Source organism: Aquila chrysaetos, chromosome 1 (genome assembly GCF_900496995.4).
Source record: "Aquila chrysaetos chrysaetos chromosome 1, bAquChr1.4, whole genome shotgun sequence".
In the NCBI taxonomy this organism is placed as follows: Eukaryota; Metazoa; Chordata; class Aves; order Accipitriformes; family Accipitridae; genus Aquila; species Aquila chrysaetos.
The window spans coordinates 49,299,814-49,315,162 of NC_044004.1; the positions used below are offsets into that span (position 1 = coordinate 49,299,814).

Here is a 15,349-nt window from a genome sequence, read left to right on the forward strand (position 1 = left end):
CACCCCGACAGCAGGCCAGAAGGAAGAAGACTGGGGACAGAAAGTCCGCGGAAAGAGCAGGAAGACGCCACGAGGTCTGGACCAGAGCCGCACCAACACATGGGCAGGCCTCCCTGGAGCAGCTCGGGAGGAGCACGGAGATGCTGTCCCGCAAGCCAGCCACGCTGCCACACGCGGCTCCGGTGCCGGGTCCGGCACCCGTCCAGCACAGCAGGAGGAAGAGACCGAGGGAGCGCTTTCGTGCACGTTTGCAACTGTCACTGCCACAGAAAGCAACCGGGAAACCCATCAGATAATGATCACAGGTAAATGTTAACCTGGTAAAACTAAAACAAAGCAGTGCTTTTCATCCAGAGGAGTTTTCTGATACAGCTTGTAGGGCTGCACAAGGCAGGGGACAGCACCGGGGAAACGGAGGGGGCAAGACAGACTCTTCCTCTTGCGGTACAGAAACTACAACCATTTCAGGCATGGCCCAGATAGAAACTAGAAAGAAAGAAGAGATGCCATAAGAAGGTACGCAAGAGATCTACGGAAGAGACAGAAAGCTCAGAAAGTGGGAAAAGAAAGTGAAGAAATTATTAACAGAAGAAAAGAAAGCTAGATACAGGACACCAAAACGCAAAGCACAGTTTACTTGTCCATTTAAAAGAGGTCATTGCATGTGAGAAAGTTTACTCCAGTAGCATGTATCCACAAATACAGCTTCTTCACATACCTAATCCCTGTGCAAACAATAACCTCACAGCCCCAGCTGGGAGGATACTGTCACTGCCTGCTATTTTTAACACTATAGAAACTGGCATAAGACATCCTGTGTGGCTTTTCAAGGCAGCGTGAGCCATATGAAAGCACAAGTGCCAATTCTCAATTACCACACCAGGATGGTCTTCGTTTTTCAAAGTCAAATTGTCACCCATAGATGAGAAAGTCCATTTTAGGTCAGCATACAAGCCAATGTACAGATCAAACAGTCACCGATCTGACCATGGGGCTCACAACAGCAAGAGAAATACATACATACCAGCACAGTTTTCTCAACGCAAGCAGACAAGATTTTGACCGTGAGTGGGATTGCAACACCATATCGAAGAGTAATCAAATCTGGCCAGGCATCACCCTTAAAATATTTCAGTTAAGGTCAATTAGGACATACACCAAGGACAGAAGTTTGACAGATCTTTGCAAAATGCAGCAGAACTGTCTCGTTTGCCATTAACTCCAGATCCTAAAAAGCCATAGCTCCTCAGTCTGGTGTGAAACACAGTACAGCTGTCCTTCGCCACTGCTCTCATTTCAGAGATGTCTGAAAGCAACTAAGAAACAAATAAATAAATGGATAGCTGACTCATTTGCTAGCACACAGCACTGGCATGCAATGTCCCATGAAAAAAAAAAGAAAGCAGAACGGTTTATTACTCCCTGTATCGAGCAGACAAGCAACACAATTCTGCAGAAGGACCAATATTTTGGAAGAAGCAATGCACATGAGGGCACAGCTGTCCCTAACAGCATGTAATACAAAGTTCAGCAAGGCAAAGTTCATCAGTGAATGAATTACAACACATAAAACAGAGATAAAAGATTAAAAGCAGCAAGAGTTCGGCCTGCCACCCTGGCTGTGCCTGCCAGAAGTATAAGAAAGGAGATGAAGAGTAACAATGATAGTTCCTTCCAAAACAATGTTTCTTCATCTACAAAAGATCCCCCAGCTTTGTTGACCTTCTAGCAATTTTCTTCAGTAAGCTTTTTTTATTCTAGCTTCACATTATCCTCTGTGTTCCCTACAGGGAATTCCTTAGGGATTTTCCCTGAAGCATAACAGGTAGGTGTGTGCATCTCATTTCCACTGCTTTACTTCTAAGGATTATATAAAGTAAATTTCATTTCTTTAGGCATCCAGTAAAACTTAAAAATCAGTAGTCCCTTGGTGATCTGGTGAAATTTTAAGTAGAATACAACACCAGTAATTTATCAATTAAAAACAAGTGAACCAATATTGAAGCAGTTTTTGATGCAACCCAGTAAAATCACCCATTCTGTGCATACTATAGAAATGTGTTACTTTATGCAAGGGCATTAAAAAGCCTTTTCCCAAGAAATGCACTTTTTTCTTTTCTAATACACACAGATTTCTGCTTCTTTTGCAAAAAAATTTAAAAAACTATTAAAAACTTAATAAAAGCAACTTCTGCTATTACAAGTTAAGAGCAAGCGTATATCCTAGGAAAAGTCTTCATGTAATTTTTCAAATACTTTTGGGGGGTAAGTTTAATCACAATCTAAATGATTAGTGGTACTCAATACAAGCTTAGCTTGAAAATATTGGTTTAGGATGGTTCTTTTCAAACAGTTTAAGCATTCACCGACACTCTCAAAAGTACTTTTCAGCTTTTCATTTTGAAACACTTTCTCAATGGATACTCAGTTTGACTTTAAAGATGTTTAAAAAGGGGACACAACATAAAACAATTTTTTTTTTAAATATTCAGACATTTGTTCTGGCACAAAATCAATTTTATTATTTTCCATGAGAAAAAGCAGAAGGAAAAAAGATCTGGTTGATCCTAACCTATTTTTCAGACTTTCTTTTCCTGGCTTAGCCACCACCCGAGCTAGAGATCTGGTACACAGGCATACCACCAGTCCCATGCCATTACTTTCCAAGAACTGGACTATCAGAAATTACAGCACTAAGACCACAGGCTTTAAGGATGAGTCACCTCTGAAGTGTCTTAACTGCCCATCCACAGCACCAGACTCAGTCTGTGTCTCTTGACCGGAGATGAGATGAAGTTGTGGCCAGTAAGAAATTGCCACATACGGCCTCAGAAGGTGAAGTGGGCTCATTCTCCCCAGCCAGTCTGGATTTTTCCTGAAGCAAACCTTACAACAACATCTCTTAAGTATCCGCTAAACGCCCAAGTAATTTTGCAGTCTGTGCACCTTAACTGCTTACTAGTTGCCCGAGAGACAACAAAGCAACTCCCTTGCTACCTTTACCTTCCAATTTCTCTTCCACGCCTGGAGCACTATTTCACAGACACAGCAAAAGTCACAGGATTAGGAGTCATCCCACTTGGCAGTCAGGAGAGGTCAAAGTGCTGGGCACCAGCTGTCACCCCCAGGGCTGCACTATCACCCTAGCAGGAACCCACTGGGAGCTGATACCATCTACTTGCCCCAAGCAGCTCCAGTCCACAGGGTCAAATGCTCTCCCAGTGATCAAAGGCAAAGGTTCAACAGAAATGCTCGACTGAGCTAACTGCATCACACTTACAATTTTCCTAGCAGTTGATACCCATCTACTCAAAGCAAAATATGCCCTGTCACAGGTAAAGGCTGGAAAATGTCCTCTTACTTGATAATTACATACCACACTCTTAGTATCATACGGCTTTCCTTTCTTGTGGACTATTAATGCACATCACATATTAAAAGTACATGCTCCACATCTTGAGTACAGCAGTTTATTCCAGTGCCGATATTCTTCAATGTGTCAGCTGGGAAACTGGACCCTCAAAGGCCTTTCTCCAGAGGTCCTCAAAACCAAGGATTAAGACTATCATACATGTGAAATTTTTTTTTTTTCTTGGTAGTCCAATGTCTACCTCCTTGAAGTAGAAAGCTAAAAATTTTGATAGCATCATTTGTGCACATCACCTAACAGTATTGCCCCTTAATCTGTGCCAGACCTCTGCATTTGACTCATTCTGCTGCTTTAGCAAAAGTGAAATAAAAAAGCAAGCACTTAAGTCTTCAAAATTTGCTACTGCCAGCTGTGGCAAGAGAACAGTCACCAGCATGAAAAAAAAACCAAAACAAACAAACCCCCCCCCCACCCAAAAAAAAAAAAAAAAAAAAAAAAAAAAAAAATCCAACACCTTTCTGTCAACACCTGTCATTTGACTTTCTTCTAACAAAACTTCCTGAACCAAAGTTGCTTTGGAAGGCATCTTTTTACTGCTGCCTTTCAAATGTAAGAACCAGTCTTTTAAGGAAACTTGAACCTTTTTTAATAGGCTAGTCCAAATACATGTGGCTTTAGTTCTGTCAAAGACTGTGGCCTGAAGCAGTACATCCAGCAACTCAAGTATCTACTGCCCAACACTTATTATTTCAGAGCCTGATTCAGAGACACAAAACAGTGGAAAGCAACCTGTGGTAAAGCATCCAAACAATCAGAAAGGCAGGAATCGTAGGCTGGAAATTAAGGACTTGCTAATTACCTTTTTCTCACTCAGGGCAGCTGCAAACCCAGGGACCTCCAAATCAACCATTTCTCATTCACCTCCAAAATAGCTCTTTACAAAAACTGCTATTTTGACAATGTCTTTTCACCTCCATGCAAACTTCTGAACTTAGCTTTATCAAGTCTAAAGCAGAAATAATGAGACTACATCCATCCCCCTTGTGACCTTGCCACAAAAACAGCAGCAAACCAAGAATCCCACCCGACATGGAAGATCCTGTGATGCACATGCACAGGAAGTCACTTAACAGACTGTTAATACTTTTTTTTTTTTCTTTTAAAAAGTAGGTTAGCAAGCTCCCAAGAGAGCCCATTAACCTAGAATTAAAAACTGAATAAAACAATGTTTTGGGAAGAGACTTTCTCCTTTATGCCCCAAGATGCTGAACTCTCTCTACTTTCTTCAGCTCTGGGGAAAATCTTGAATTCTCTTTCTCCATTAACTTCTGTTCGTACTGCTACTTTAAGGTGCTTTGCTTCTAGGGGCTTCACATCAAATTTCAGTAGCTTTAGCTGATTTCCCTAGGGCATGCTGGCAGACAATGAGATGGAGATGCTACAAGTTCTCAGGTTTTGCTGCTACAGGAAAAGGAAATCCCCACAATTTCACCATATAGTAATAGAAGCCAAGGGAATGAAAGTTAACCTGGAAAGAAACTAATAAATTCTAGTCTTTCTTACGTACCTTTGCTAGGTCTTCTTCATAAAGTCTACACTGCGACATTCCTCCAGCATACAGAGCACACACAGATCGGTGTTTACATACAGCAGCAAACCAACAGTTTAAAAGATGCACACAAACCGCTGTCTGTTTAGGCAAGTTTCCCGAAGCATTTCATTATGACAATAGAAGGATGTTTCCATCCATGCAAATGAACCTTATAAACTTAACTTGCAGAAAACAAGTTCATTTTTGGAAATGAGTAATTACTAGAAAAATCTTTAAGCACCTGAATGACCAAAAAAAAAAAAAAAAAAACCAAAAAAACCCAAAACCAGTCAAACCACTTTTTCCTATTTCCTATCTGAGTCTCAAGAACTATTTCTCTTTCAGTAATATTTTTATTATTGCCATAGTAGCCAGTTACTCCATCCACCTCCAGAGATAAATAGGCAGGCAGAGATTTTTTTTTTTTCCCCTAAACTAAATCTCTCTGCCTACTAACAAAAATCTCAGAAACCACCTTAAGCACAGCACTTGAGACTGCTGTCTTCTGACTACCTCTCAATAAAGAGAGCACGCTTAGGCACACAGTGAAAATTTTGCATCAAAACCTTAGTAGTCCCCAGCTGAAAATCAAGTTCTGTATTTGTGCAGGGAAAATGCCAGCTTTCAATAGTTTACCCCCCTTTTCACAAAGCGAAAAAAAAAAAAAAAAAAAATCCCCTACGCAGGTAGGAATCGGGGGTTGTAGGCAAGCACAAACCATCAGCACCAGCTGTCAGAGGCAGCAGTAATCCTCTCATCCTGTTTCTATACCACCTTTGCCATTCCCACGGAGATGAGGCACAAAGCCCTAATGTGATCCTGGGTTTGGACGAGAAGGCTCCCAATGGAGCAAAAAGAGGGGGAAAAGGCGCGTGGAGAAGCGTTGCAGTGCAGGACAGACCCATCACAACCATCCCATTCCCTGCCCCAGGCTTACCCCCTCTGCCAGCTCCCAGCAAGGCTTGTGTTCTATCAGATCTATTCGCTCTCAAACCCAAGCTAAGGGCAAAGATGGGAGATAAATGAGAAAAGCATTTCTGGCTAACTGCAACCATAGGAGCACGGTGGTGTTACACGTGTTTATTTTAAGTCTTGTGATCTTTCTGGCTGGCATGCCACTGAAAGCTGTACCCACATTAACACATACCAAAGGAAGGAAGTGTTTCACTGGTAGATGTCCAAGCATTTTAATCTGGACGCTCAGAGGAAACAAAATGTGTATTTAAAAAATAATCTGTGATGCTATTTACCCAACCCTTCAAAATAGAGGAGGCCTGATATTAACAGAAACAGCAGAGTTGAAACTACAGATCTTAAGAGCTTTATTATTTATCTGATTTCAAGAAATCAGGCAGGATATTTATTGTTCCACAGCAACACACTAATAAGCCTTTGGCTTTAAGTCTTCTTTACCACCCTCCTTGCCTTGGTAGATATTCACACTCCAAGAGTACTTACGTTTGCAAATTTTGGAACAGAAAATTGTCCTCTTGTTTAAAGAAATTAGTTACAAAATATACAATAAAGCAGAATTAATAAACACAGAATTTTGGGAGTAAAAGCAACGAAAAGCAAATGCAGCTTAGAGATAGAATAAGGAGAAAGAGATGCAAGAGGGCATTTCAGTCTTGCATATGCCGCACGCTATTTTCTGGTTTTGCTAACAAATTAACATTAGTTGAGAAAACTGTAAGCCACAAATAATAAAAATCTATTTAATACGCAGCAGAAAAAATAATTTTTAGTAGTCTGCCCAATTACACTTCAGTACTTCCTAAAGCAAAAACCAAAACAAGCTTCAACACTCTTGTTTTCATTTTAGTTTCGCTTACCTTTGCTCTTGTGGATGCTCTTCCACAACTTCCTCTGAATCAGCCTGACAAACAGAGAAAATACTACGTAAGAATCTCAGAATTGTGACAGGGCACAATGAACACATGTACCATTTTTAACTCCTCCGAAGGTGGACTCTCACATGACTTGCTTGCAAAACAAACTGAGAAATCTAAAATTCCTACAGCAATTCCTTTATGATTCAAGTAAGGTGGATGCTGGCCATCCCATTTGGGGTTTCTGCTCATTTTGCCAAGATAAATGGTGACTTAACATGGCTACTCCATTATTTTTTTTCCAAATGTTGATTAAACAGACTCATTTTCTATTTATATGAATGCATCTATACAAAACTCTGCACGCACATACAATTTCAATCTAAAACCATCTGCCCCCGTCAGTAAATTTCATTAGCCAGTACCTGAGAAAATCGGATGCAGAATGCCTTGGAATTCAGACCACGTGGTAGCGCCAACAGCAAAGGCAAGGTACCACGTTCCAACAGGGATGGCGAGATCCCAAGCCCAGATCTTATCAGTGATCAGCAGCACGTACAGAAATCAGAGAGAGTAGAAGCTTTAAATACAACAGCTTAGCTCAGTTGCTTGGACTAAGGTAATTTTTGAGACATGCAGTTAACAAACTGTGCCAGCTTGCAGTTCACAACTAACCACTTTGAGCTGTCTACAGAAATGAACTCAAGTGTTGGTTCAATGAGCTCCCTGCAGGAAATCCATTTAAAACAAGCAGGTAGCTGCTCTGAACCAGCCGAGATCTCCAGGAAAGCTTTAGGTACAACTCAAAATGGAGCATGTTACAGCCACCCAACCCGCACTGATGAAACCAGGGACAGCTTTAGGGAGATTAACATTTTTCGGGAAGAGGTCACAGTTACCCTGCCAGGAACAGCTGGTAAGTTTTCCCAGCTACTGCTTCTGCAGGTGATGGTTGCACAAGACACAAGCTACAGACCTTAGCAACGAAAAGGTAGGAAAAAAAAAAAAACAGAAAACAACCCACACTTTTAAAATTAAAAGAGTGCACCTTCCACCACCCCTCCTACACGTTTCCCATATAAGTGCATCACGGAACAGGGCCCAAGTCACCCACTTTGACTCTAGCTCCTATCTTCTAGTTCCCCCCTCATGAAGGGGAAAAAAATGACAACCACACTAAGGCAGCACATATGGGTAATATTATTAACATTATTATGGCTAAAATAATGACCTTATGGCTAATATTACAGATCTTGCCGAAAGCTACCAGATGCATATAAACTTCAATCTTTTGCCACAAGCAGCTCATCCAACAGAAGCAGCACAGCCTTCTACCATAGCATAACCAAATCTGTAACAAGACTGACAGGGAAGTACAAGTTAATTTGAGGACTTGACAGTCTTTCTGTACGCCTGCCCTTAAAGGGAGGTTGGAGACACTGTGATAATTGTCCAGGATCTGCAGCACAGCTCTTCAGCACAGACCTACCTACCCAGGGCTCCTAGCACTGGCCCCTCACAAAGACCTGGCCATCTCCTCTAACGACTGAGCTAAGCCTTGCTTTTAGACTCTACCAGTATGGCACAATACAAACCCATCATCTGATTTCCAGCTTCTCCAAGCTCCTTTTGTACTTTGGGGACCTCAGTATGATACCAAGCAGAACTAGAGGATTCCTCATCCACCTCCTCCAGAAACAGCTTCTCTGCCACAACAGGCTGGCAAAGTATCCTCATTTTAAATGGCTTAACTCCTCCTTTAAATGGCTTAACATCTGCCAGGCATCAGAAACCTGGGACTGTGTCATTACACAGTGCTCACCCTTAACACTAGCTATCTTAACCACTTCTCCTCTTCACTTTTTCTCAAGCAACGATGAAAAAAAACCTTCCCAAGCTACAGTGCAGCCACAGCATAAAATCTCAATTGTGCAAGAAAGAAAAAAATTTTTAAAATCACCCTCGACACTGAGCACACACACAGAGCCCCATGTCCAGCTTTTTCCTATGTTCTCTCCTCTGTATGGCACAGGCTACACGTATACTCACACTGAGGATTAAAAAAAAAAAAAAAAGCAGGCTTTCTCAAACTCCCATATCGCCAGACAAGTACTACAGGGGGATGGAAGGAAGGGAACGACTCCTGAAGCCAAAATGCAGGTCCCAGCAGCCTATCCATGACAGGAAAAAAAAAAAAAAAAAAAAAAAAAAAAAAAAATCCCCTTCCTCCAGACAATACGGGCAGGTGCTTATCTTGTGCTAGAAAGCCCCTGAAAGTGCCCCTCTCCTGTCACACAAGTCTTAAGAGCCTGGGCTGACAGCTTCTGCATAATCTGCATGGCCAACCAGCCCCAAGTCCTATCAGCACCATCCAGAAGCTCAGCTGGAAGGCTGAAGGAGCCTTTTAACAGCCCAAAGAGGAACACAATTCCCACCCCAAGTCTGTCTCAGGCTTTCACACAAATTGCGCGCCTTCAGACAAACCCTGCTTTGAAGTAGGTGACTCCGTACATTCAGTTTGTGCATAGCTGATGGGATGCACCTCTGTTAATGACACACTGCAGTGCCGTGTGTATCTCAGATACATAAGATCAAGGTCTTCATCAGCTTTCAAAACCGGCAGAACAATTAACCTTATTAGCCCCTGAGCTGCACTGAAGAACAGGAACTGAAGCCAAGTCGCTACTACATGGGAAAAGAAAAATTAATAAAATAATCTTTCAGAACTGAGCAGAACCTTTAAAGTGAAAACCGAGGCAGCAGCTCTGTATTTGCCCAGTCTCTGTAACAGGCTATGATACAGTAAATATCACGGTATCTTCCTCCAAAATTCAAGCACCTGAAACATTATCACAGAGTAATCTGAAATAAGCACTCACTGTAATCTCCTAAGTATCTGCAAGCAAACTGAAACATACACGAGGCGTTCCTCTAATGAAACATCTCACTAATCTCCTACATGCAACACGCAGGAACAGTAGAAAACCCATCACATCAGACAGACATGGCACTGACACCAAGAAAAAGTTTGGTGTATGTTGTCTTTGATGACTGTCATTTTCAATCGTGATAACAAGACCTACAACTTAACCTTCATTATTTCATTTTAAAGTAGTTCCTCCCTCGCAACTGAAGGGGTGGAAAGCACTGAATGCCCTGCTCTGCAGGTACCCAACGCGCCTGCCCCTGCCTTCAGATGCTCACAGTAATCACCAAAGTGGTTTCTGACGGACAGAAACACACGACTACGACTCTCCGATACGTATTTTAAGTGGTGCCCACCATGAACTACAAATGGCATTTGTGCTTCTCCTTTCATACGCTTGTGGCCGTGGAGACAGCAGGCCTGATACCCTTACTATGATTTTTCTTGGGCTCTTTCCTCTCCTCTTCAGAAAAAAAAAAAAAAAAAAAAAACAAGAACGTAACTAACCACCTTTCAGCTTTGCACTGAAGTGCTCCAACATGGCTGTTTATATATGGAGTTTTTTCAGCCTTTAATGGTGAAGGGCTTGGGTGTCGAGTCCTACACAAAGGAGCTTTTCTCCCAAGCATTTTAGTTAAGTAATTATAAACAAGTTACAAACAAACAAGCAAAACCACAAAATTACAAGGAGTCTGAATAAAAACTACAACTGCTCTAATCAAGCCTCTCCCACTTGAGATTTTCCACGTGAAAATCCCACTGGTTTTCCACGCATCTCCCAACCATCAGGGCAGGCAAGACTTTACATTTTTCCACATTGAGGACAAATGATGGGAAGAAAAACAAAAACAAAAATCCAGTCACCCACCCAAGGGACGTTTGCTGTAAAAAGGACGTCAAGGGCAAGGAGGAGAAGGAGAGCAAGGCAGGAGCTCTGCGGCTACCCCACACTTCACATCACCTTCAACAAGAAGAGAGGAACTGGGCACAAGGAAATATGGATACCGCATCCAACCGGGAAACCCAGCTTGTCTCAAAGCAAAAACGGAACCCAGGAAGAAACATGAAAATGCTGGAGGAAGCTGCAGACGCGTGGAAGACTGTCAGCACGCTAGATACAGCCAGCTCCTCCTCAGCTCCAGCGCACAAGCCCACGCACACCTTCACCGACTGCAATGCTCTGGGCACCCTTCAGGCTCGGCTGCGGAGCAAGAGCAGTAGGTGAGCCATCCCTAAACGGCTCTGCAAGCTTCAGAGGAAGCCGAAATCAAAAGATTACAGGCATGGGGGGGGGGGGGGGGGGGGGGAAGGAAAAAGCACAAATACATGTAAGAGGGAAGCTGGGAGGGGGCACGCAAGAAGCACAAACAATGAAAGGGAAGCAAGAGGAAACAGAAGGTAGAACGACCAACCGGGGTGGAGGCGCGGGGGCCCTGGGCGGTTGCGCTCCAGCATGCAAATTCATGCAGTTCACGTAGACAAAGCGATGCTGTGAGAGGCCTAGAAAGCAACTACAAATATTAAAATGCTTTGTTTCCCCTCCCTCGCCTCTTAACGCGACGTCTTTATTCAGTACGTGCTCTTGGAACAAAAGCGGGCAACCCGACGGTTGAATGGGCTACTGACCCATCCAACTTTCATCCCCAAATTCTGCAGGCAGCAAGGAATGCTCAGAACTGCCCTGTCACAGGCAGTTGATGATGCATGGAAAATAAGATAATAGTGCAAAGCCACGACAGAAAGGGAAAAACATCCATCAGACAGAGCATTGGTAACCCGCCAGAAACAGGCAAAAGGGCTGGGCAGACAGGGCAACCTAAACCATATCTCTGCTCAGAGCCTGTGACACGCAGGCAGGAGGGAGGTGCTTTGGCAGAGGAGCATGCATGGTTCCTTCCCTGGACTTTTCACTTCTGCATGCAAAGTCCTTGCTTTCCTGTGCTGCACTCCCGCCCGCGCTCCTTCAAAAGGGAACAGGAAGAACCAGATCACGGAACCAGGACACTTCCCGTTCCCAAAGTCTTCCCCAAGACCTATCCTTAAACACGTGAATGAAGCAACCCTTGGATATTCCCTACCAAACAATGTTTATTATCCACTCAAAAGCAAGAAAGTTCTTCCTCTTACTAGACCCTCACCATCGCATCACCACTGCCGTGGTACACGAACAACGGGCAAAAACCCCCTGTGAAGGTTCAAGTGAGAAAGCCTGTTCTTGCAAGGAAGAGAACATGGACAACCTCCTCGTAGTGGTAAGTCAGACCATTTTTTTTAGTGGAGCGTGGAGACGGACAAGCAACAAACATCTTACAAGTTTAAGCATCCCCCTAACAAAGAAAGGGCAGTCAGATGTTAACAGATGAAGCAGTTTTCCAAATCTCTGGAGCCGATGCCGGCGTCTCCACCGATGCCCCTCACTAGCCCAGAATGGTCGCCCAGCAGGGCAACGATGCCGAACTGCCTTCAGGACCTCACAGACACCACAGGGGATCGCGGCAGGGTGGGCAACCTTCAACTCGGGCGCTCAGAGAAGAGCTACAACTAGCCATCGCAGAGCAGTGCCACCACTCCACGGAAGCGGTGTTGGAAGGGTCTGTCACCACATCCACAGGGACAGATAGGGAGGTCTTCTTTCCTCCTCCCCCTGACAACTGGAAAAGGTGGCTTCAAATTTGGCTACAGGCCCAAGAGGTGCTGGGTAAAGCCCAAGCCCGCAAGGGAACAGAAATTTGGGCATCAGGGCTGGGCCTAGAACCAAGCTTTGGTCTTAAAACCTGTTTAAGGAACCCAGGCCCTTCTGCTTCAGCTTGAGCAGTCACACCGACGTGTCAGATGATGCTGCTGCTGTCCCCAAGCTTGGAGGGGAAAGCCATGCAAAACAGCCACTGCACCACTAGTTCTCAGAGACTGGTTCATCTGGCTTTTAACGTCCGCCTTTTATTTCAGCAAGCCTATCGTGATTTTCACTTCTCGCTCTGTCACAACTGAAACCAGAAGATCTGTTTTCTTTCCTGCATACCTAACACAGCATCTACAGAAGTGACAGAGGAGCAGCAGCCTCAGCTTTGCCGTTCACTGCTGCAAGGACTCGGCAGGACCATACGTTCAACGATGCCATTCGTGCCTGGTTTTCCTTCAGCCGCGCTACAACTTATTTTTATGAGGATGCTCAAGAACAAAGTGTTTTCCAAGAGAACCTAATCTCCTCAGGAAGTAAACATCACGTCATCATCGCTCAGTTGCAGCTTTGCTATGAGAAGCAACTATAAACGACTGCATTACACGGTTCTACTTCTAATGCATCTTAATGTCTTCAAGGTAAAGAATGTATAAGCAAAAGGCTGAGTTCCTTAAACATCCCTAGGCAGAGACTCTGCACCTTCCCTTAGCTACTATCACATCTGTATCAGGCAAATTCTGAGCAGCATAATACATATTTTTTTTAAAACTATCTGTTTATACAATAGATAATACTTTCGTAACGCCACGATACAAAATGCTAGGCCCTGGTAAGCAGCGTCAATTGTTGGCCAGCTGAGGAAAGAAATAACACTTCTGCTATTTTTCCCTATGTTAATGGGTATCAACGGCTGAGCGCTAAACAGAGAATGATATAATGGCTTAAGAGAAATAAATTACCCTCTCTTCCCTCTCACATAAGACGATGTCCCTAAGGACTGCTTCTTCCCATTTATGAGCCTGGTGCCTTGAAGTCTAGGAAGGCCCAGCTCAACATATGGCAGAGTCCGTCAGTGCAAGTTAAATGACTGCCTCAAATGCCATAAACTCCAGACCACCGCTTCCAGCACCGCTCCTCGCTTACCAGCCCCGCCACGCATTTTACCGTATTGGCTCCTCTTCCCAATGCGGAATTAAACAAATCTTGTTAGCATGCAACAAAAGCGGCTAAACAAAACAAAAATGCGCTAGGACGAGAGGAACGACATCATAAATGATGTGTCATTTGAGGGGAAAAAATGGCTTCACCTGAGCAAGTCTGAGATATAAATACATGCATATTCATTATATGCACATCCAGCATTTACCGTGCACAAATACATTCATTAAAAAAAAAAAGTAAAGAGAAAACGGGGCCGGGGGGAGGAACCAAAGCCGAAAAAATCACATTGCTGGTCGCAGCCCCGGTAGCAGCAAGGCGCTGGCGAGGGGGGGGGGGGAGCCGCGGGGACGGGGCTGCGGCGTGACAGCGGGCGAGGCCGCCCCCGCGGGCCCGCGCCCCGCCGGCCCCACCGCGGCCCGGCTCGCCCCCCGCCGCGGCCCCCCCAGCGCCCCCCGGGCCCCAACCCAACACCCCCACCCCGGCCCCTCGGGCCGCGTAATGGCCCCCGAGCCCACCTCACCCCCCGCCGCGCCCCAAACCGCCGCCCCCCCCGGCGCCCCCTCACCTGGGCGGGCAGCAGCAGCTCGCCCTCCTCGGCTTGCCACAGCTCCACCACGCCGGGGATGGGCTCGATGGCTGCGGGGGCAGAGAGAGAGAGAGAAACCGCCGATGGGCCGGCCGCGCTCGCAGGGGCCGGGACCGGGGCCGGGGGGCCGGAGCCCGCAAGCGGCAGCGGCCCGGGGCTCCCCGTGCCGGGGCAGGCCCGCAGCGACGCCCGGGCCGGCTGACACCGGGAGGCGGCGGGCACCGCGGGGCGCAGGGGCGGAGCGGGAGGGGGGATGCAAGCCACGTCCCGAACCCCTTTGTGTCCCCGGGCTGCCGCCGCGGCAGCCGCCCGAGGGACGGCGGCGGGGGCGGCGGCCCCGCTCGCACGCCCGGAGCGGTCAGCGGCAGCGGCAGCGGCACCCCCCTCCCTCCCTCCTTCCTTCCTTCCCTCCCTCCCTCCCTTCCACGGCCCGCCCCGTCCCATCGTCGCCCTCACCTTGTCCCTGCGCCTCGCCGGGGCGAAAGCAGGGCAGGAGGACGTGGAAGACGCCCAGCAGGAGGTTCATGGCCGCGGCCGCGCGGCAGTAGCCGCTCTGCTGCGGGTAGCGCAGCCCCGCCATGCCGTGCCGCGCCGCGCCGTGCTGCGGCTGGGCGGGGGCGGCGGGCGGCGGGGGGGGGGGCGGGGCCCGCGGCTCCCGCGGCCACCGCCCACCGCCACGCCGCGCGGCTGCGCGCCGCCGCGGCCACGCCCGCAGCCACGCCCCCGCCCGCCGCCGGCAGCGCCGGGCACATGGCGCGCGGCCAGGCGGGGAGCGCGCGCGCGCCCGGGGGTGCCCGACCCTCCCCTCCCCCCCCCCCAAAAAAAAAACCAAGAGGGGAACGCGGGAGGCGGGGGAGGCGTTGCGGGAAAATGATGCAAAATCGGGTTTATTACCGCGTTTGTGCCGTTTGCGGCGGGAGCGGGGGGTCCTCTTCATCCCTTGGGCCCGTGCGGGATGTCACCGGGCTCGGGGCTCCCCGGTTATTTTTAGCAAAAAAGAAAAGCATTGAAAGAGCGAAGGAAGAAAGCCAGGATGCAGCGCGAAGGGGGAGGGGAGAGCACAGAGAGGAAGAGTGAGGGCAGGGCGAGAGGGGGAAAAAAAAAAAAAAAAACAGCCCCGATCTGGTGACCTTAGCGCAGATGTTCCTAGGGAAGATGCTGCCGAAGCGAACGGCGGGTGTACGGTTTGGAAAATAAAACGGGCGG

The 15,349-nt window shown here is 46.7% G+C and overlaps 1 protein-coding gene across 8 annotated transcripts in view; it reads right to left on the bottom strand.

Moving 5' to 3' along the window:
* TMEM131L (transmembrane 131 like) overlaps window positions 1–14,765 on the bottom strand; it is an 83,757-nt gene extending 68,992 nt beyond the window's left edge. For 4 of the 8 annotated variants that reach the window (XM_030010381.2, XM_030010365.2, XM_030010375.2 and 1 more), the window contains exons 1-3: window positions 14,600–14,765; window positions 14,123–14,196; window positions 6,794–6,837 (exon numbers count right to left, since the gene is read on the bottom strand). In XM_030010381.2, the coding sequence (XP_029866241.1) occupies window positions 6,794–6,837; window positions 14,123–14,196; window positions 14,600–14,723 (242 nt within the window). In that variant the 5' untranslated portion in view covers window positions 14,724–14,765. Of the gene's footprint in view, window positions 1–6,793; window positions 6,838–7,215; window positions 7,325–8,750; window positions 8,798–14,122; window positions 14,197–14,599 lie in introns of those variants that run through there. The other 4 variants (XM_030010423.2, XM_041125937.1, XM_030010397.2 and 1 more) reach the window with 2 other exon arrangements.
* Between the last annotated feature and the right edge of the window lie 584 nt (window positions 14,766–15,349).